The sequence below is a fragment of the Mus caroli genome, unplaced genomic scaffold (assembly GCF_978045245.1).
Source record: "Mus caroli unplaced genomic scaffold, Mus_caroli_1 scaffold_49, whole genome shotgun sequence".
NCBI classification, from domain to species: domain Eukaryota; kingdom Metazoa; phylum Chordata; class Mammalia; order Rodentia; family Muridae; genus Mus; species Mus caroli.
In genome coordinates, this window is record NW_028227304.1 from 1,821 (window position 1) to 23,674 (window position 21,854).

Sequence of the window (21,854 nt, forward strand, 5' to 3'; positions counted from 1 at the left end):
AATTCTTTCCATTCTCTCTTTATTTTTTCTTTCCTTCTTTTCTTCCTCCCTAACCTCCCTCCCTCCCTCCCTCCCTCCCTCCCTCCCTCCCTCCCTCCTCTCCTTTCTTTCTTTCTTTCTTTTTTTTTTTTTTTGAGGTTTTGGAGACTCTGGTTCTCTTTCCATCTCTGACTGTCCTGGAGCTCACTCTGAAGCCAAGGCTGGCCTTGAAATAAATATTTCACCCTACCTCTTTCTCTCAATTGGTGGGTTAAAGGCATGGGCCACCATTGCTTGGTAAGTCTAAAACTATGAAATGCCAAAATTAAAATCATCAAATATAAATAAATATTCAAGAACAACAATAACAACAATAACTAAGAAGAACGTTGAAATATTAAAAGAAATAAATTTCCAGAATCCTAAATGAAAACCCAATACCCTGAAATACATTAAAAAATCCTTTAATAAAAACAGAAAGAAAAAAAAAAAACCCTAACAATACTTTAGAAAGGAAAAAAAAAACTGTAAAACACTCTTCTAAAACCCTACAAACCATAAAACAAAACAAAACAAAACCCTAAAATTCAAAAAAAAAAAAAAACCAAAGATGGCAAAAAATGGCCCTAAAGTTCGATTCTTTCTTTCTTTTACTCTATCTTTCTCTCTTTCTCTCTTTCTTCCTTCCTTTCTTTCATTCTTCCTTCCTATCTTTCTTTCTTTCTTTCTTTCTTTCTTTCTTTCTTTCTTTCTATCATTTCTCTCTTTCTCTCTTTCTTTCTTTTTTTTTCAAAACCAGTAAAATGAAGAAATAAATAAATAAAATTTACAATAGAATGCTGAAAAAAAAACCCTAAAATTCTAAAAAAAAAAAAAAAAAAAAAACAAGAAAAGAAAAGAAAGGAAAAGAAAAGAAAAGAAAAGAAAAGAAAAAATACACAAGAATTCAAAAATGTCCCTAAAATTGATCAGTTCCCGGAAGCATGGTAGAATGCTGGCAGATGTTAGAGTAGTAGTTAAGAACTACTTTCTCATCCATAGGCAGAGAAAGTGACAATAAGCTTGGTGTGGGCTTTTGACTCTTCAAAGGCTACACTCAATAAGACACTTCTTCAAACAAAGCCATGTCTCCTAATCTTCTCAAATATAATAACAATCCATGGTCACTAAAAATACAAAAATATATACATATGGGGTTCACCACCATTTTTTTTTATTAGACCAGCTGCTACTAGATAGTGGGAAAGATGGTAAGAATGAAATGGGTATTAGATGTAAGGTAACATGATGTATAGAAAAATTATTGTAGGTTCTCAAGAAAAAAAATCTAAGGGACTACTACAATGTTAAGCAAGCTGAAAAATTTAGAGTAAGACAGGGTCCCAAATATAATAAAAGTATGATATAGCAAACTTTTGCTAAAGGATTAAGTTTTCCTTGTGAAATAACTTATTTTCCTTACACTTCAATTTTATTGACAATATTATTCATTCTTAAAGAAACTGTTTTCATTATTGTTTTCTTGGTGCCATGTGTGGAAATAGTCTATTGATTCAAAGAGGTGATAATTCTTACAGAATAAAACACCCACATTTCCATGAGAAATTTAACTGATATAACTACAGACATCACAGGGCCTAGATAAATATACTAAAAACCTATTGTGATGGCTACTCTTGGTTGTCAACTTGACTACCTCTGGAGTGAACTACAATCGAGAAATTTAGAACAAACCTGTGGGATTTCTTGGGAGGGAGGGACTTGGTTTGAACCATTGAGTCAAGAAGAAACATGCTATTAATCTGGATCTTGAGGCAGGAATACACTCCTCTGCTGGAGCTTACAAAAGGACATGGAAAAAGAAAGCTTCTTGTTCTTGCCTTCTTGCTCTTGCCTTGCTAGCAAGTGCATTCCTTCCCTGTCATTTCATCAACCCACTCCAATATGTGTGTGTGTGTGTGTGTGTGCTTGAACGTGTGTTTGTACGTGTGCTTGTGTGTCTGTGTGTGTATTAGGTTGTGTGTGAAGCTGTGTGTATGTGTTTGCCTATGAGTGTATGTGTGTGCATGTAACGGTATGTAAACAGAAAGAGAAGATCTTTTTTTCCCTAGAGAACCTTTACTAACCCACCAATAGAAATATTTTGTTAATTACAAAGGCCTCTTCTTACAGGAATGGTGGCTTTGACAGCTAAGAGAGTTCTCAAGTGGAATTTTCATATGTGAAAATTTGTCCATGTTAAGAAAAGTGATAGAAAACTGTTTTACCTGGCTTCCAGTGAAATCTTCTATGGATGGTCATAACACTTTGATTCAAAGGGAAAAATGATGGTGGAATAGTGAATATTTAAAAAAAAATTGCTGTTTCTTGGCAAGTTATATCCATAGAAAATTGATCATATTCATCAGCATATTATGAAGCTATCTTTTTTATGTTTACTTATTTTTATTGGATATTTTATTTATTTACACTTCAAATGTTATCTCCTTTCCTGGTTTCCCGCCTCTCAGAAATTCTGTATCCCATCCTCTCTCCCCCTGCTCAAAAGAGGGTGTTCCTCTACTCACCCACCCACACCCACTTCCCTGCTCTCAACTTTCCTCCACTGGGGCATCTATCATGCCATGAAGCTGTATTTTATATCTTCACATTCAACATTTTCCAACTTTAAACTGGTCCCATCCATTGAATCAAGGAGGCAAGCATAAAGACCATTATGTGGTAAGTTGCAACTGTCGAGTCCTGAAGGTATTTATAGAATGTAGCTTAATTTCTGGTATTTAAATTATTCTTAATATTTAAGCCTTCAATTTGGAGAGGGATAGTTGGCCATGATTCTTAACATAGTAATGATGCCATAAACATTAATATTCCTCTAGAATAGTTCTATACATGAACTTTGGGAAAAATTATGGAGACACATAAAATCTCCCTTTTCATAGGAATAATATTAGAAGGAGGAAATAATAGACAAACAAGTACATTATATCTAATGGGTAGTGACAAGCACAGAAATTGCCCAAAAAAAAAGAAAAAAAAATTCTAAAATTTGATCTGTGTGTTTTAAATATTGGGAAAAAAATCTCAATATTAAATGCTTTCTCAATAGAAGAGAAAAATGGGGAGTATATATTTAACTGTCCACAAAAATAGAAAGAAAGAAAAAAAGAAAGAAAGAAAGAAAGAAACAAACAAACAAACAAACAAACAAAAATGGTTGCCAGAAAAAAGTCCACTGTGTGTGTGTGTGTGTGTGTGTGTGTGTGTGTGTGAATTGTGTGTGTGTGTGTGTGTGTGTGTGTGTGTGTGTGTGTGTGTGTGTGTGTGAATGTTTTCATATATGGAATAAAGGAAAAAAACAAAATGGTAAGTGATATTGTAAATTATGAAAACAAAATTTACTACATTCACACAATGGATAAAGAAGAAAATATTATTGTATATTACAGCATCTGGAAAACAGTATTATGAGAAATAAAAGAGAAAACCAACATATTATACCATTAAGTGGGTCATCCAGAAATGAGGAGTGACTGCTTAAATGGTTTACAGACTTAGAAGATGATGGCACATTTCCTAAATATTATCACTACAATGTAAATGCATTTTACATTTAAAGGGTAAATGTTATAAATGAATCTCAGTGAAGCTTTTATTTTAAAATGTTCCTTTAGAGTCCTTTGGTAAAATATACAAACCCATAGACATTCTGTTTTTCCTGTAGGATGTCTCAACTTTGTATTACTTTCCCATTTCAGTTTTATTTCAAATAGTGAAGATTAATATGAAGCACATCTAAAGTATGAAGTGAAGAGTTTTTTGAACATTCAAAGAAATGTTCAGGAAAAATAAATTGTTTTTAACAAAATTCAAAGAGATGTAACATGAAAAGACAGAATCAACATCGAAAAGGCTTCCTTTTCTACCATACTATTCCTTTTGGGGGTGTTATAAACACAAAAAGAAAGTCTATAGGTAGGGCTGCTTTTTACATTGCAAGCATCAACACCTTTTAGGGAAAAATCAGACACTATCACTGCCCCCCCCCGCATCCTTCCCCACCCCCACACCCCCAATTTAGAATGAGAGGCAGCTCCTGCCTTGTCTCTAGTTATAATGCTTGTTTCTATTTTGTCACGGTTGTGCAATAATTTCCTCGACTCCCTGAGGACAGCTATGCCCCCGCCATTTGTGCCTAGGCCAGTGTTTATCCAACAGTCAAATCACCTCCATCCAGCCTATAAACCATGAATACTGCCAGTCTCGCTGTGAGAAAGGATAATGAAAGAGACCAATTTCGGGAAGGGTTCAAAATCGGTGCCACCAAGAACGAACAGGATGCTAGTAAGATGTTCATCGGGGGACTTTCCCAAGAAATGAGCAAGCAGGTACTTCTGGAATACTTGTCTAAGTTTGGTGAAGTAATAGACTTTATTATAAAAACAGACCCAAATACTGGTCTGTCTAGGGGATTTGGATTCGTGCTTTTCAAAGACAGTGCCACAGTAGAGAAGGTGCTTCGAGTGAAAGACCACAAAGTTGATGGCAAGAAAATAAAATTTAAAAGGGCTAAAGCCCTGGTATCTCAATTCTCCAATAAAAAGATTTTTGTGGGTGGGCTGAACCCGCGGATGTCTAAAGAAAAAATAAGAGCTTACTTTGGCACATTTGGGCAGATAGAGGCTATAGAGCTTCCACTGTGTTCAGATACGCAGGAAAGAAGAGCTTTCGGCTTTATCAAATACAGGGATGAAAACCCCGTTAGAAAGGTTTTAGAAACCAGGTACCATTTCATTGGCTCCAGTCGTTGTGAAGTTAAAATGGCATACCCTAAAGAATATACAGCTAGACAGTTGAGTAAAAGAAAGACTATAGCTAAGGATAGGACAAGAAAATCAGTTCCAGCTGTGGAGTTAGAAAACAATTGGAGAGGAGGAAGCAGCCCAAGCTTCCACACTATGGCTAACCCCGATGCTCAAGAAGCCAACCAAGATGCCCACAGAGCTGACTCATATACTTCTAGAGCAAACTCGGATGTACCGTTGGCAACTGTCCGTGGTTTCAGGGATACCCCCAATGCTTTCCAGTCGAACTCTAATGTTTTTTTTTTTTTTTTTTTGACAAATTCAACTGCTTTCATGGCAAGCAGTAATACTTTGAGGTCAAGCTCAAATACTGTATGGGTAATCAATTGTGCTCTGGAGGCAAACCCAAATACCTTCTTGGCAAGCCAGTATACTCTTCCAAACACCTTAAGTATAAGCCAATACACTTTGGGAACATACGGAAATTCCTTAGGAGTGAGCCAGTATGCTTTGGCAGCATTTTCAAATACTTTCGGGATAAACCAATATGCTTTGGGGGCAAATCAAAATGCTTTCTGTACAAACCAGTATCCTTTTGGAACATACTCAGATGCTTATGGGATAGGCCAATATGCTTCTGGAACAAGTCCAAATGCTTTTGGGGCAGGCCAGTATAGTTTGGGTACCAACTCAGATACCTGCAGAACAAACTGCTATGCTCATGTGGCAAATCCATACAATATCTGGACAAACCAAAATGTTTTTGGCGACAAACCCACATGTTTTCAGGATAAGCCAGTATGTTCTTGGGGCAAACCCAAGTGCCTTTGGGTCAAGTCAGTATTCGGTGGGAGCAACCCAAAACAGTTTTGGACAAAATCTACATAACATCGGAGCAAATGGAAACTTTTGTGGGGCAGCTGGAAGTGGTGGAAGTACTGGAGGAGTTAATTTTTCTCAAGTATATGGCAATTTCCTGAATGTCTGGAATACACTGCCAGCTTTTCACGGCCCTGATGGCGATCATTTCTCCCTCTACAGTTATGGGGCTTATGATGCAAGATCTGCACCTAATTACAATGTGCAAGTAAGCTTGTCAACACTCCCTGGGAATGGTTACCAGAGAATTTTTTCAGCGTTTTGAAGCCTAACTACAAATCCTCTATCCGAGGACCATTCTGTCCAACAATAAAATATTCAGTAACTTATATGAAATGGCCCAACTACTGATTGATTGGACATTGCCACTATTTGCAGCAACTTTTGAAGTATCAATACATTTTCTATCACCTTTAACCATTGGACCTACAATAAAAAGACAAAGGCTTGAAACTTACTTGCTGAAGGTTTTTCTGGAAAATAAACATTGAAAACATTTATTTTTGAGTGACTGCTGTTTTGAATTGGGTTATTCTTTTGACCTTTACATGTGTTTTGCTGCAGAGAGGGAAGAGACATTTATTACTGCCCCCTTATCTTGAATTCTGTGTTGCTGTGTTTGGGTTAGAGGTACTCATACAGTCCATTCAACTAGTTAATTTCAGTGAATAGAAACAAATTGCTTCTGAATAATTTCTGAAAAATATATTTTTATGTTTGTTGCATATCCCAAATGTACACATTCTCATGATGTCAAACACAATCACTATTGCAAACGACTTTTACTTTTGTGAATTCTATTGTTAGTTAATCCAGGAATTTCCCCTTTACCTTATGACAACACAGTATGACAAGCTTATAGTTTCCTAATTAGAAATCACCAGTTTTATTCCTTGGTCTTTATTCTGGCTCTGTTTTTACCCTTATTTTGAGACAGAGACTTATTAAGTTACATAGGCTACCCTTTAACAAGGTGACTTTGAACTTGAAAACCTTCTGCCTCAGCATTACTTGGTTTTATTTCTAAATATTCAGTGATTTTTCTCCCTCAGTCTACCTTCTATTTACAGGGATCTATTCTATGTCAGAAATTAAATACAGGGAAACAATCCCAAGAGGATAGAATTATACCTAATCATGAAGAGATATTTTACAAAAGATGGCTTGCCCAGCCATCTAAAATATATCTTGGCCAGGGGCTTACAGGAGGGATAAGTGAAGTGAGTTGGCCTTTGCCAATAATAATCAAGGAGGCATGCAAAGTTGAGAATAAAGACAACATTCATCTTAGTAACACACCATTTTCTTGTTTGGTTGGTTGGATATTTAGTTTGATATTGTGTTTGCTTGTTTGATTAAGAGTAGAAACAGGGTGTGTGCATGATTACTAAGGAAAGGGTAGTAAAAAGGGCTTCAACATTCTCAGCAGCAACATAACAAACCACCAATGTGAATTCTTTATATTTCAATTTTTCGAGTAAATAGTCATTGTTTTTAAAGGAAAAGATTTAATGCTAAATATAATATCTAAATACTATCAAAAATCTGTTTCAGCATGTAATCTAAACATTTTCTGGGACAACAAGTCCTTGCCATATCAGCAATTTAGAACTAATATCTTCTAAAATGCACATGGACAATGGAAGTTTTGGCATATTAGTGGAATTGTGAACGAGATATTGTTAGCAAGGTTAATAAACTCATGAGATCAAATAATGTAGACCATCCATCCCCCTAGAATCCAAACATGAGAGAAATTAGAATGTACAGTTACTCACTAAAGGAGGGAAAACATATAGCCTTAAGGAGCTATGAGAGTCCAAGTTACTCCATAAAGGTGCATACCCCACAAAAATATCCTAGTGTTCAAGATTCTGTCTTCTGAAACAGGCCAGGTACCAAAAGCCTCTGGAACGACTTTGTGGGTCAGGAGCTGACCTGGCTTTCACTCACCACTGTGAAGATACTGAACACGACTTCAAGGAATTCTAGTGTCTCCAAGTGGAATAGTTGTGCAAACTCTGACCAGTTCTCTGTGACATCACCTATCTTGCTTACATCATAGAACACCTATCAGGCTGGTTCCTTCTGGAGTTACACTCAGAAACGTTGAGCATCTAGAATTTATATTTTCATATGGCCTCCTAGAAATCCAAAATAAATAAATAAATAAATAAATAAATAAATAAATAAATAAATGAATAAATGAATGAATGTATGAATGAATAAACGAATAAACGAATAAACGAATAAATAACGAATAAATAAATGAATAAATCAATAAGCGAATACGCAAATAAGTGAATAAATTAAACGAATAAATGAAGAAATGAATAAATAATAATAAATGAATAAATGAATAAATGAAATGAATAAATGAATAAATGAATAGATGAATAGATGAATAGATGAATAGATGAATAGATGAATAGATGAATAGATGAATAGATGAATAGATGAATAGATGAATAGATGAATAAATGAATAAATGAATAATTGAATAATTGAATAATTGAATAAATGAATCCCTATAAAAATGGCCTGATTTCCTGATTCACATGCTGCTCAAGTAGATTCACTCTTGCACCATTTTTATTGTGTATTTGCTTTTCTTGTTTGTTTGTTTGTTTTGTTTTTTTTTTGTTTGTTTACTTTTTTTTTATTTTCCTTCTGTGAAAGTCTTCGGTGTCTGGCATGCCAACATACTTGGTGGTTATTTTTCCTGTACCAGTCTTTCCCTTGGTTATCTTTAAGCTGTTCTTGGAATCAGAAATGTTGCCAGACTCTTGAGGCAACACACAGGATAGCACAATATTCACTTTATGAAAACCCACAGTTAGAGGAGGACAATTTTTATTCAAACAAAGCTGGAATTTAATAGGATTGAATACATTGCATTGAAGCCAATTGCAATCATGAATTATGTATTCTTTGTAAAGTGCAAGGAAATCATAGACCTTGGGTCTGCTTTCAAATTTGAGTTAAACTTAAAAGAAACCCGATATCTACCAGTCACATTTTAAATGTCTTTAAAATTTACCAGCATTTCTGGTTACAAGGAAATTCGTAGATTAAATGCAGTAAAACAGGAAGAAATAGATAATGTAATTTTACTTTTGAAATATGGGTAGACAGAATTCTGGACATAGGTAAGAATGGAATTTACTTACAAATTAGAGGGTACTTTAATTGTTCATGCCACATTGATCTTAAGTGCTTAAAAAATGTTTTTTCAGTCCCCTCCACACATTACATCCTCTTTATAGGGGATGACCCTAACTACATAGTGGGTTAGATTCTTCCAGGTCAGCCACCAACAAAAGATCATTCCTTACAGAGGTGACCACAGGCCAGTGTGATGGAGACAGTGTTCATCTGAGGTACTATCTTCCCAGGTTGATTTACGTTCTAAAAAAATCTAAGAAGCACCTCTACACATCCATATCATCAATGTTGATTGTTATACTGTGTGAAATAGACAAGCTATGGAGGAAATATAGATGCCAGCCCCACTGGATGAATTTCTTAAAAATGAGAGAGAGAGAGAGAGAGAGAGAGAGAGAGAGAGAGAGAGAGAGAGAGAGAGAGAGAGAGAGAGAGAGAGAGAAAAAAGGAGAGAGGTATTTCTCATCAAATTGTGTTAGGTGAGACAAGCTAAAATCAAAATGACAATTGTCAATTTATAATTTTAATAAGGCACATTAAATAAAAGGAGATATTTTGGAAGAGTAAGGGCACCAGCAAGGGGGTCTAAGAAGATAGAAATGGAGGATAGTGGGGAGGATGAAAATGGTTAAAGGTCACTATTGACCTGTGCAAAGAGTCACAACAAAGCCCAGTGACTTGTACATTTAAAGCACATTGGTATTAAGTAGCTGATTCTAAATGATGGTTTGATTAAATTGGGAATTTTAGCTTCAAGACACTATTAAATTTATTTATGTTTCTACTCTCATGTGGATGTTGCATTTTGAGCTGGATATGGGTGACAGGATATGGCAAAGTGATTAAGTTTTGTATATCATTATGCATCAAAAAAAAGTCACTCAGTGGGCTGCCATGCTTTCACAGGGAAGAAAGTAGCTAGAGATTTTAAGTGTACATGAGGTATAAAGAATATTGCCCCCACACTACTATAGATTTTCAAATATTCACTTTCATATAATGCTTCAATGTGTTTCTGCAAATGTAATTTTCTGTAGACTAATCCTCAGGTTTTAATATATTTGGAAAAATTGGACTGGGTCAGGAGGGATAGGACCTACAAATAAAAATCAATGAATAATGCTGTCATAGAAAAGGTTTAATTATGACAGGGAGTTTGTTTCCTTGTTACTAGCCCATTGGATCCCTTCTGTGAGGGCAACATCCAACGAGTATTTCTTCATCTACTGATGGTGTCTTCATCTTGAATTTCCTGGCTCCTGAAAAGAAGTCATGCAAAATATGCTTCATTATATACTAGAAATCAGTGTCATTCTTTTTGTCAATACAAGATGTATGATTATGTCTCAAAATCATGAGCAACTGGGCCATAGAGGAAAAAAAATAGGCTATTTGTGCTGACTAAAGACGGGATGAGTTCAGTATTATCATGTGCACTCTTCGTGAAAGAAAGCAGCATAGCAGGTGAGAATAGATCAGAGAAATACAGCCCAGGAGGGACTCTGCCATCTGCTGTTGGCCTTGGAGATATAAAGGAACACTACATAAGGGATCCCTAGAAAGAGTGCCAGCCACTGCTTTTAGCTAGTGGAACCAGTTTTAGAATCATCATTTTCTAGATTTTAAAAGAAAACAAGATTACTCTAATTTACTAAGTATGGCCATTTGATACTTCAGTGATCATCAACAAGGTGTACAGGTTTGGACAGAAGTATGGGGACTCAGAAAAAGCCTGTTCTTGGAACTCCCTCTGCCTTCAAGTGAGGGAGACATCTTCCCAGCAACACTAGTAAACACTCTATATTGGTAATGGTACCCCCATCGTGTCCAGATTAGTGGTTTTCAAACCATTGGTTGAGACTCCTCTCAGGGCTCAAACAACCTTTTTAAAAGTATCCCATATCAAATATCTTGTTTATAAGATATATACATTACAATCGATGACTATAACAAAATTATAATTTGAAGTTGAAATGAAATAACATTATGGTTTGGGAGCTGTGTTTTAAAGGATTACAATATTGGGAAAATTGAGTATTTCTATTTCTGACTACTCTAAATCATGCCTGTCAGTATCATCTGGAGGAATAACCCCCTCTATTCAATCTGGAACTCCCGGAAAAATTAATACATAACCCAAAATTATGAAAGTTAAACAGCGGCTGTACCATAGACTATAAGCAGGGCATGCTGACATATTAAGCAAATGAGGAAAAAAAGTAAATCACTCTGACTCCATGATATTTTGCCAAATGAGAAGCAGAGGAGTAAAAGCATTACCCAAGTGGTGACATCAAGAGGAAAGCATTGTCAGAATAACTAGCAAAATTTTTAAATACATGCCCTAAAGTCTGGATTTAAATTAGGTGAGAATCTTCCAAAGCAAAAGGAAGTGCAGAATTTTGAAGAAGGAGTTGAGGAAACAAGAGAAAAGCAAAGGGGAATTAACCAAATAAAAACAGTCAGAAGAAGTAGGTATGAAAGACATATCTGGGTAAGATGAACAGAGAAGTGGAGGTTAGAGGAGGCAGAAGGGACTGAGAAGATGGCTCACAGCTTAGGAACACTGGTTGCTTTTGAAGAGGAACAGGGTTCAATTTCTAGCACTCACATAGTGGTTCACAACAATCTGCAATTGTAGTTCCAGAGAATCTGATCACACACACACACACAAACACACACACACAGACAAAGACACAGAGATACACAGACACACAGACACACACAGACGCACATACACACACATATCCCATAGAGAAAAACTTTTAAAATCTTTTACATAACAAATAAAAAAACCAAAAGATCCTAATATAGAGTATTCCCTTTTAAGACTAGCATTCAGAAGCAGGCTGATCTGTGTTAGTTTAATACCTTCCTGTATCATATGCTTTTTTAGAATTTTACGCTTTTTTTTTTGTTTGTTTGTTTGTTTGTTTGGTTTTTTAGGTTTGAAACACTGACCAAAACAATAAGGCAGACAATCTGAATGTACCCACATTCTTCTCCCTCTGCCTCTCCCTTTCCCTTTCCCTTTCCCTCTCCCTCTTTCTTTTTCTTTCTTTCTTTCTTTCTTTCTTTCTTTCTTTCTTTCTTTCTTTCTTTCTTTCTTTCTTTCTTTCTCTCTCTCTCTCTCTCTCTCTCTCTCTCTCTCTCTCTTTCTTTCTTTCTTTTTTTCTTTCTTTCTTTCTTTCTCTTTCCTGCTTTTTTCCTAATTTTATCTCTTTGTCTCTCTCTTTATTTTTTGTCTTTATTTGCTTTTTTCTTTTTTTCTATCATTTTCTCACTCTCCCCTCATTCCTTCCTTCTTTCTTTCCTTCCTTCATCCTTGCTTCAATCATTCCTTCCTTCTTTCTTTCCTCCCTTCCTTTCACTCTCTCTCACTCTCTTCCTCTTTCATTCTTTTCTTTATTTCTTTGTTTCTTTCTGTATTACTTTCTCTCAATCTCTAAAAAGATATAAATATTTCAAAATGATCCCATGCATCCTATTTGATCTCACAGGACAAGGCTGAAGTCAATTAAAGCTTAAATTAAAAACCAAACACTTAAATAAAATAAAATCATTTAAAAAATAAAGAAAACACTAAAAATACAATAGAAACCTGAAAAAGAAGAAACTCTAAATCACTTTTCTAAAAATTCTACAAATCCTTTAAAAATACCATAGGAATCTAAAATGAATACACATGAAGCCAAAATATCCCTATAACGTTTGCTTATTTATTTATTTATTTATTTATTTATTTATTTATTTATTCATTAATTCATTCATTCATTCATTCATACATTCATTCACTCATTTATTTATTTTAAATTTATTTTGTATATTTTGTAAATTCTCTCTTTCTCCCTATGTTTCTGTCTCTGAATCTTTCTCTCTTTATCCCTTCCTCTATCTCTGTCTCTGTCTCTGTCTCTGTCTGACTCTCTTTCTCTCTTTCTCTCTTTCTTTCTTTCTTTCTTTCTTTCTCTCTCTCATCCTTCCTTCCTTCCTTCCTTCTTTCCTTCCTTCTTTCTTTCCTTCCTTCCTTCCTTCCTTCCTTCCTTCCTTCCTTCCTTCCTTCCTTCCTTCCTTCCTTCATTTCTTCCTTCCATCCTTCTTCCTTTCATCCTCTCTCTCTCCAGTTTTTCTTTTTTCTTTTTCTTTCATTTTTTGTTTGTTTTTTTCTAACTTTCTCTCTCTCTCTCTCTCTCTCTCTCTCTCTCTCTCTCTCTCTCTCTCTCTCTCTCTGTCTCTCTCTCCCTCTCTCCCTCTGTTAATTATTTTTTGAGTCTTTTTGATTTGGTTTTTCTGTGTATCTCTTACTGTCCTCCGCTTCCTGTAGAGACCATGCTGAACTCTGATTAAAAAAATCACTTACATCTGCCTCTCAATAGTTGGAATTAAAGGCATGTTCAACACTGCCTGGCAAAACCAAAATAATGAAACACCAAAGATAAAACCCTAATTTTTTTTTTTTTTGGAAAAAAGAGAACAACAAAAATTACAACAACAACAAAAAAACTACAAGAAATACAGTACAATACTTCAAAAAATGAAATCAGTTAAAGCATAAATTAAAACTGAAACCCTAAAGTATACTAACATAATTAAAAAAACAAACAAAACAAAACAAATCAGAACAAAAAAAAATACATTAGAATCTCGAAACCAGAAACGCTAAATTACTATACTCAAGTCCTTAAAAAATTTTGAAATACTCTAGAAATCTGAAAAGAATACACAAGAAGCCGAAATATGCCTAAGATATTTATTTATTTATTTATGTATTTATTTATATTCATAATTACTTATTTATTTAATAAATTTTGACTTTCTCTCTTTCTGTCTTTCTTTCTCTTTCACCTCTCTTCCTAACTTTATCTCTTTGTCTCTTTATTTCTTGTCTTTATTTTTTTTCCTTTTTTCTATCTTTTCCTCACTCTCCCTTCCTTCTTCCTTCCTTCCTTCCTTCCTTCCTTCCTTCCTTCCTTCCTTCCTTCCTTCCTTCCTTCCTATCATTATCTCTCACTCTCTCTGTCTTTCTTTCTTTTTCTTTAGTTCTTTGGTTTTTTTTTTTTCTATATTACTTTCTCCCTCTGTCACAAAGATATAAATATTTTGAATTGATCCCATGCATCTTATCTTATCACCTAGGAAAAGTCTAAAGTCAATTAAACCTTAATTAAAAACCCAAACACTTAAACAAACTAAAATCATTAAAAAAAGAAAGAAAACACTAAAAATACATTAGAAGCCTGAAAAACAAGAAACTCTAAATCACTATTCTAAAAACTCTACAAATACTTTTAAAATACCATACAAATCCAAAAAGAATACACATGAACCTGTAATATCCTTAAAACGTTTGTTTGTTTATTTATTTTAAATTAATTTTGTAAATTTTATAAATTTTTTCTTTTTTCCCTATGTTTTTTTCTGTCTCTTTCTCTCTTTCTCCCTTCCTCTCTTTGTTTCTTTCTTCCTTTCTCTCTCTCTTTGATCATTCCTTCCTACCTTGCTTCCTTTATTCCTTCCTTCCTATATCTCTCCCTCTTTTTCTTATTTTTTTCTTTTTCTTTCCTTGTTTGTTTTTTTTTCTTTCTAAATTTCTTCTCTTTCTCTCTCTCTCTCTCTCTCTCTCTCTCTCTCTCTCTCTCTCTCTCTCTCTCTCTCTCTCTCTCTTTCTCTCTGACCCTCTCTCTCTCTCTGTGTGTCTCTATCTCTCTCTCTCTGACCTTATCACTCTCTCTCTCTGTGTGTCTCTCTTTCTCTGTGTCTCTTTCTCCCTCTGTTTTTTTTTTTTTTTTTTGAGGTTTTTAGATTGGGTTTTTCTGTGTATCTCTTATTGTCCTCTAGCCTCCTATAGAGACCATGCTGAACTCAAAGTAAAAAAAAAAAAAAAAAAAAAAAATAAGATCACTTACATCTGCCTCTCAATAGTTTGAATTAAAGGCCTGGTCAACACTGCCTGGCAAAACCAAAACAATGAAACGCCAAATATAAAACCCTAAATTTTTTTTGGAAAAAAGAGAACAACAAAAATTACAACAACAAAAACAAAACTATAAGAAATACAGTAAAATGCATTAAAAATGAAATCACTTAAAGCATAAATTAAAATCGAAACCCTAAAATACAGTAACATCATTAAAAAAACAAAACAAAACAAAACAAAACAGAACAAAAAAAATTAGAAGCCTGAAAAACAAGAAAATCTAAATCACTATACTAAAGACTCTACAAAACTTTTGAAATACTCTAGAAATCTGAAAAGAATACACAATAAGCCAAAATATGCCTAAGATATCTATTTATTTATTTATTTATTTATGATTACTAATTTATTTAATAAATTCTGTATTTCTCTTTCTCTCTTTCTCTCTTTCTCTCTTTCTCTCTTTCTCTCTTTCTCTCTTTCTCTCTTTCTTTCTCTCTCCCTTTCTTTCTTTCTTTCTTTCTTTCTTTCTTTCTTTCTTTCTTTCTTCTTCCTTCCTTCCTTCCTTCCTTCCTTCCTTCCTTCCTTCCTTCCTTCCTTTCTTTCTTTCTTTCTTTCTTTCTTTCTTTCTTTCTTTCTTTCTTTCTTTCTATTTCCTACTTCCTTCCTAACTTTATCTCTTCGTCTCTCTTTTTCTTTATTTTTTGACTTTATTTATTTTTTCTATCATTTTTCTCTCTCTACCCTCTTTCCTTCATTCTTTCTTTCCTTCCTTCATCTTTCCTTCAATCCTTCCTTCCTTCCTTATTTCCTCCCTTCCTCTCACTCTCTCTCTTTCATTCTTTTTCTTTATTTCTTTGTTTCTAACTGTATTACTTTCTCTCTATCTATTAACAGATATAAATAAATCGAAATAATCCCATGTATCCTGTCTGATCACCCTGGACAAGGCTGATATCAATTAAAGCTTTAATTAAAAACCAAAACTTAAATACACTAAAATCATTTAAAGAAAACACTAAAAATACAATAGAATCCTGAAAATCAAGAAACTCTAAATCACTTTTCTAAAAACTCTACAAAACCTTTTAAAATACCATAGAAATCTAAAAAGAATACACGTGTAGCCGAAATTTGCCTAAAATATTTATTTGTTTATTTGTTTATCTATTTATCTATTCATTTATTTATTTGTATGTTTGTTTTTTTTTAATTATTTTTTTATATTTTATAAATTCTGTCTTTCTCCCTGTTTCCATCTCTGAATCTTCTCCTTTTCTCTTTCTTTCTTTCTTTCTTTCTTTCTTTCTTTCTTTCTTTCTTTCTTTCTTTCTCTCTCTCTCTCTCTTTCTTTCTATCTTTCTTTCTTTCTATTTCTTCCATTGTTCCTTTCCTTCTTTCTCTCTCCCTTCCTTCCTTCCTTCCTTCCTTCCTTCCTTCCTTCCTTCCTTCCTTCCGTTCTTCCTTTCTTCCTACCTTTCTTCCTCTATCTCTCTCTCTTTGTTTTTTCTTTTTCTTTCCTTGTTTGTTTTTTCTTTCTAAGTTTCTATCTCTCTCTCTCACTCTCAGTCTCTCTCAGTCTCTCTCACTCTCTATTTCTCGCTCTGACTCTCTCTCCCTCTGTTTATTAATTTTTTTTGAGTTTTTTATATTGGGTTTTTCTTTGTATCTCTTACTGTTTTCCAGCTTTGCGAAATCATTAAAGTTCATTAAAAAAAAAAAAGAAAACACTAAAAATAAAATAGAAGCCTAAAAAACAAGAAACTCTAATACACTTTTCTAAAACTCTACAAATCCTTTTATAATACCATAGAAATCTAAAATGAATACACATAAAGCTGAAAAATCCCTAAAACGTTTATTCATTCATTTATTTATTTATTTTTAATTAATTTTGTATATTTCATAAATTCTGTCTTTCTCCATATGTTTCCATCTCTGAATCGTTCCCTCTTTCTCCCTTTCCCTCTCTTATTTTCTTTCTTTCTTTCTTTCTTTCTTTCTTTCTTTCTTTCTTTCTTTCTTTCTTTCTTTCTTTCTGTTTCTTCCTTTCTTCCGAACTTTATCTCTCTGTCTCTCTTTTTCTTTATGTTTTGACTTTATTTGTTTTATTTCTTTTTTTATCTATCAATTTCTCACTCTCCCCTCCTTCCTTCCTTCTTTCCTTCCTTCCTCTCACACTCTCTCACTCTCACTCTTTCAATCTTTTTCTTTATTTCTTTGTTTCTTTCAATATTACTTTCTCTCTATCTCTTAACAGATATAAATATATCGAAATAATCCCATGAATCTGATCTGAACCACAGGACTACATATTAGTGTCACATCCTTTATATAGGAGTATAGACTGAACATAATAATTTGTTTCTATTGAGCAAAATAAAACAAAATGATTGGGTTGCAAAACACTGGGAATTCCACTCCCTTTGGCTGTTACTGAGGCCTTCTTACTTGCTCAGCTCTATGAAATGAACTTTCATGTTGTGATGGTTTGTACATGCTCATCTCAGGGAGTGGCACTATTAGAAGTAGGTGTGGTCTTTTTGGATTAGCTGTGTCACTGTGGATGTTCTGATCTGAACACCCAATTCTGACGTCAATTAAAGCTTAAATTAAAAACCCAAACTTAAATACACTAAAATCTTTAAAAGAAAAAAAAAATAAAGAAAACACTAAAAATACAATAGAAGCATGTAAATCAGAATGTGTCCCCTCGTAAGTTGGGTCGACCCAATGAATGGCCACACATCCATATGCACTTAAGCGGCAATAATTCAACTTATTGGGCTTTCAAACAAACATAAGTATGAAGTAGATGGGGTTGAATTGATGAGTACATATGGGTATTGGTAAATACTGGGAAATGAAAAGTAGATGTGATCATCCTTCATTGTATTCCTATATGAAATTATCAAAAATAAAGAAAAAACATTAAAAATGAGTTGTTTGTTTCTAAACACACTAAGTACATAAAGATCATTTTTAATACTTATAAATATGAATTTCTGCCCTTTCCAATTTATAACCCCTATTACAATCCTGAGTGCACTATTTACTTATTCTCATGCATTAAATTATTCTTAATTTTAGTGAAATAAGCTCATAATTGCTGTCATGTCCCAAAGCAAGTAGACCAAATCTCTGAGTTCAAGTTTCTGAGTATTCTACTTTTGGCCTTCACAGAGCCTGTTGTTAATCTAATATTTTAATTATAAAGATCCTTCTTTTTGATAGCCCTTTCATGGTAGCCTCTGACTTTTTACAAATTGTTAGGCTGTCTCACTAATTACACACTGACTTGTTGCTTCTGCCTGTTTTCTGTGTGTCAGACTTGCCACAGAACATGGTAAACGTGGGTCTTTCTTAGACTTTCACTTCTATGAACAGATAATATGACCAAGGTCCTTAATTTAGTTGGAGCTGCTTACAGTTTCAGAGACTTAGTACATTACATCAAGAAGTGAGCATGGCAGTGTTTGGGCAGTCGTGGTTTAGGAGGAGCTGAGAGTTCTACAACTTCATCTGAAGGCTGCTTGCAGAATATTGACTTACAGGCCTCTAGTATAAGGGTCTTAAAGCCTACACCCACAGTGACACAGCTAATCCAAAAAGACCACACCTACTTCTAATAGTGCCACTCCCTGAGATGAGCATGTACAAACCATCACAACATGAAAGTTCATTTCATAGAGCTGAGCAAGTAAGAAGGCCTCAGTAACAGCCAAAGGGAGTGGAATTCCCAGTGTTTTGCAACCCAATTATTTTGTTTTATTTTGCTCATTAGAAACAAATTATTATGTTCAGTCTATACTCCTATATAAAGGATGTGTCACTAATATGTAGTCCTGTGGTCACTGGGACTTATACATGAACCTGTGTATTATATTTAGTAATCATCTTTAATTAAAAAGTATATGCTTATGTTAATTATATTTAATAGATATTTTTGATCACTTACCTCATAGAACGATAGAAAAAATGTAGAGATACTGAACTATTTGTTAACAATCTAAGGGTTATTGAAGTATTTATTTATGGACAGCACTGTTAAAAACATCATTTGAACTTAGTCACATAACCACTAAACTAATTAAAAATATATGATATTAATACAATTTGCTTAAACATTACCTGATTCAGATGCTTAGATAAAAAGCTTGGAGCACAGATCCCAAACACATAGTCTAATCCTCTACATATCATCCAATTCTTGGCAACAACAAGTAAACCACAAATGTCCCACCCAAGTTTTGCTTCCCATATGCTTGGGACACTGGCAATTAGTGGTTCCTAGATCCTTAGCACACATCCCAAACTTCCTTTGTCATCCTTTAGCTCTGAGTACTAACAGATAAGGAGTCACCAGACCCTGACACTGGGCCTGAATTCCCCAAGATCCAGGTGTGGACCAAGCCACAATGCACAAATGATTGGTTCCCTGTTTCAAATTGCACTCTAAAACTAACTCCAGATGTGGAAGTCAAAGCACAGAAAGAAAGAAAAGAAGAGCAGAAAGATACTATACCTCTCGTAAAAGTTACAAACCACATCATAATGCCCCCAGTGAAAATAACCTTGAAAACCTACCAGAAACATTTTAAATAAATAGTAAATCATGTTCAGATGACAAGAATATATTCCAGGATAATAAAAGGAGTTGATTACTTAGTATTTACCTTTGAAATGTGTTCAACCCAAGTTATAAAGCCTTTAGAGGGGGACCATAGAAGACAAAGTGTTGTAACACTTTTAGGTAGTAAGCTGATTATTTTCAAGTACAACATTGACAGTTTATGGAAAATGTTTTTAAAGCTTATGATCCATGCAGGATTGGAGATATTTAAACTCTCCAGTATTTTATAGGTATAATAATTTCAATAAAAATAGGAAGAGATGAGGTAACACTTCATTTTCTACATATGAAAGTCAAAGAATATTCTAGGACTTTCTAAAGAAACATGACCCTGGAAATGATAGATGTGACTATCTAGTTCACTTTCATTAAAATATGGATTACAGAAAATAAATGATCAATCTATTTTTAAATTACCACTATTAGTCTCATATACTTTATGTTAAAATTGCATAGTACATTAAATGGCTATTCAATGAATGTTAGTTTTTATGCTAATTCTTGATAAAACTTACAATAAACATATTATATAACATACTGGGATTCTTGATAATATTAATAATATTTATATGTTCTAAAACCTAAATTTATTTAACATTGTATTTGCTTAAAAGTACCACGTTTATTAACATCATAAATTGAAATAAAGTTATGTTAAGATTAATTTGCATCTATACAATTTAACTATGCTCAAAATTCATCTAATTGAATAATAGCATTTTTCGAAAATTATACTCTTATTTTAAATAAGATACTTTTAACTTAGAATACAAAATCAATAATATTTTTTGAAAAACAACAGAAATACTTGTTTTGTAATATAACTAGAGAAATACTTTTTAAAAAACTCGTTCAAATAGACTAATATTATACAAGCAATACAATCTTCAAAACTTGTTAGAAGAAAAATTATATAGGTGTTTAAGTATTTCAGCATGTATTTTGAAAATGGTTTATTGCTTCTCTTGTAAAGTTTATAAAAACTGTAATTGAAATTGTGTAATAAATTTACTTGTCTATTGATCTAGCCAGACACTACTTCACTATAAAAAATCTTCTTTACATTCAGAACCAGACTTGAGCAGCCAGGATAGGAGAATATTGTGGCCAGTCATGTTCTGAATACATGCGAGGAGCCTTATTTGTGCATTGTAATCCTCCTGAGAATTACCCAGATACTCCATTTGATTCTACACCAGGAAAGTATAAGATAATGGAAGCAGTAATAAAAAATTACCCAGATGGGCATAAAGCAGCTCTGCTGCCTGTCCTGGATCTACCACAAAGGCAGAATAGAAGGTTTTTCCTCTCTGCTGTGAACAAGGTGGCAGAAGTTTTAGAACTACCTCTAATGAGAGTATGCAAAGTAAAAACTTTTTATACAATGTATAATCAAAAGCCAGTTTCATGTATGTACTAGTATCTTTGCATGCTTGAGATTCTGAGAGACTGGAGACCCTTCAGAGAATGCTTAGAACAAAAGGTAGATGCACTATACCTGAAAAACTATTCACTGTTATGGAAGGTGAATACTTCAGGATGTGTAAATGCACCAATGATTCAAATAAATGACAACTTCTATGAGGATCTAACAACCAAGGTTATTGAAGATAATACTAATGAACTCAGAACTGGGAAAGTTCCAAAGCGTGGGCCAAGAAGTGTCTGGTTCTATTTTGAGCCATCTGGAGGCCTTCCTTCTTTGACTGAACCACCCAAACAACCTAGCATTGCTGTAGAAGAAAGACTTTAACTTATATTCACTGTAGAGATGTCACTGGAGAAATAAAATATGAAATTATTTACATTTTTTTAAATCCTCTTTATTTTCCCAGTACTTCCAGTTATGCATTTTGCTTGGTGAATTCTTTTCCTTTAATAATTGGTTTTCATGATCTGCTATGATAGAGTATTATCACCAATTGGTGCTTTAAAAGGAACAGTAGTGAAAGCCATTACACAGGGTCAGAGCATTAGTGATTCACTGATAGACTATAACAGAAAGACCCTGATGGCAGATAAAAATATACAGCTTTTATTTCATGTTATTATTAAGAGCCACTGAATTTAAAATGGGAAAAAAGCCAGCCACATATTACTCATTATAGCTCAAATGAATTAAAGTGTTAATTTTATATTTCTCTAATCACATATTCATTCAATATTGTTCTCATTTGCTGCCTTCCAAGACTGGCATTTATAATTTGACTATTCATCAGAAATATGTAAGGCTTTTACAAGAAAAAAATCCTTTTTCATTGTAAATGAATCTATAAGATAATAATACCTAGTTTCCTGAAACACTTAGACTATAAAGAAAAATTTTTAGATGGTAAAACTTATAAAATTATGTATTAAATTGAAATGAGAATATGGAACCTTGCACAAGGGCATCTTCCTGCAGTAGCAATGAATTTGAGCCATGTGATAAGATCCAGGAGTGATATGATAATTCAGACAAATTAAAGAAGTAGGT

At 33.8% G+C, this 21,854-nt stretch overlaps 1 protein-coding gene and 1 pseudogene across 1 annotated transcript; both read left to right on the forward strand.

Annotated features, from left to right (window-relative positions):
* The first annotated feature begins 4,226 nt into the window (after nucleotides 1-4,226).
* On the forward strand, nucleotides 4,227-5,928 carry LOC146999716 (uncharacterized). The gene is given in 2 exon segments (XM_085834454.1): nucleotides 4,227-5,546; nucleotides 5,548-5,928. Coding segments are annotated over 2 exon segments (1,701 nt in total).
* Nucleotides 5,929-20,504: 14,576 nt separating this feature from the next.
* On the forward strand, nucleotides 20,505-21,131 carry LOC146999717 (NADH dehydrogenase [ubiquinone] flavoprotein 2, mitochondrial pseudogene; annotated as a pseudogene).
* The last annotated feature ends 723 nt before the right edge of the window (nucleotides 21,132-21,854 follow it).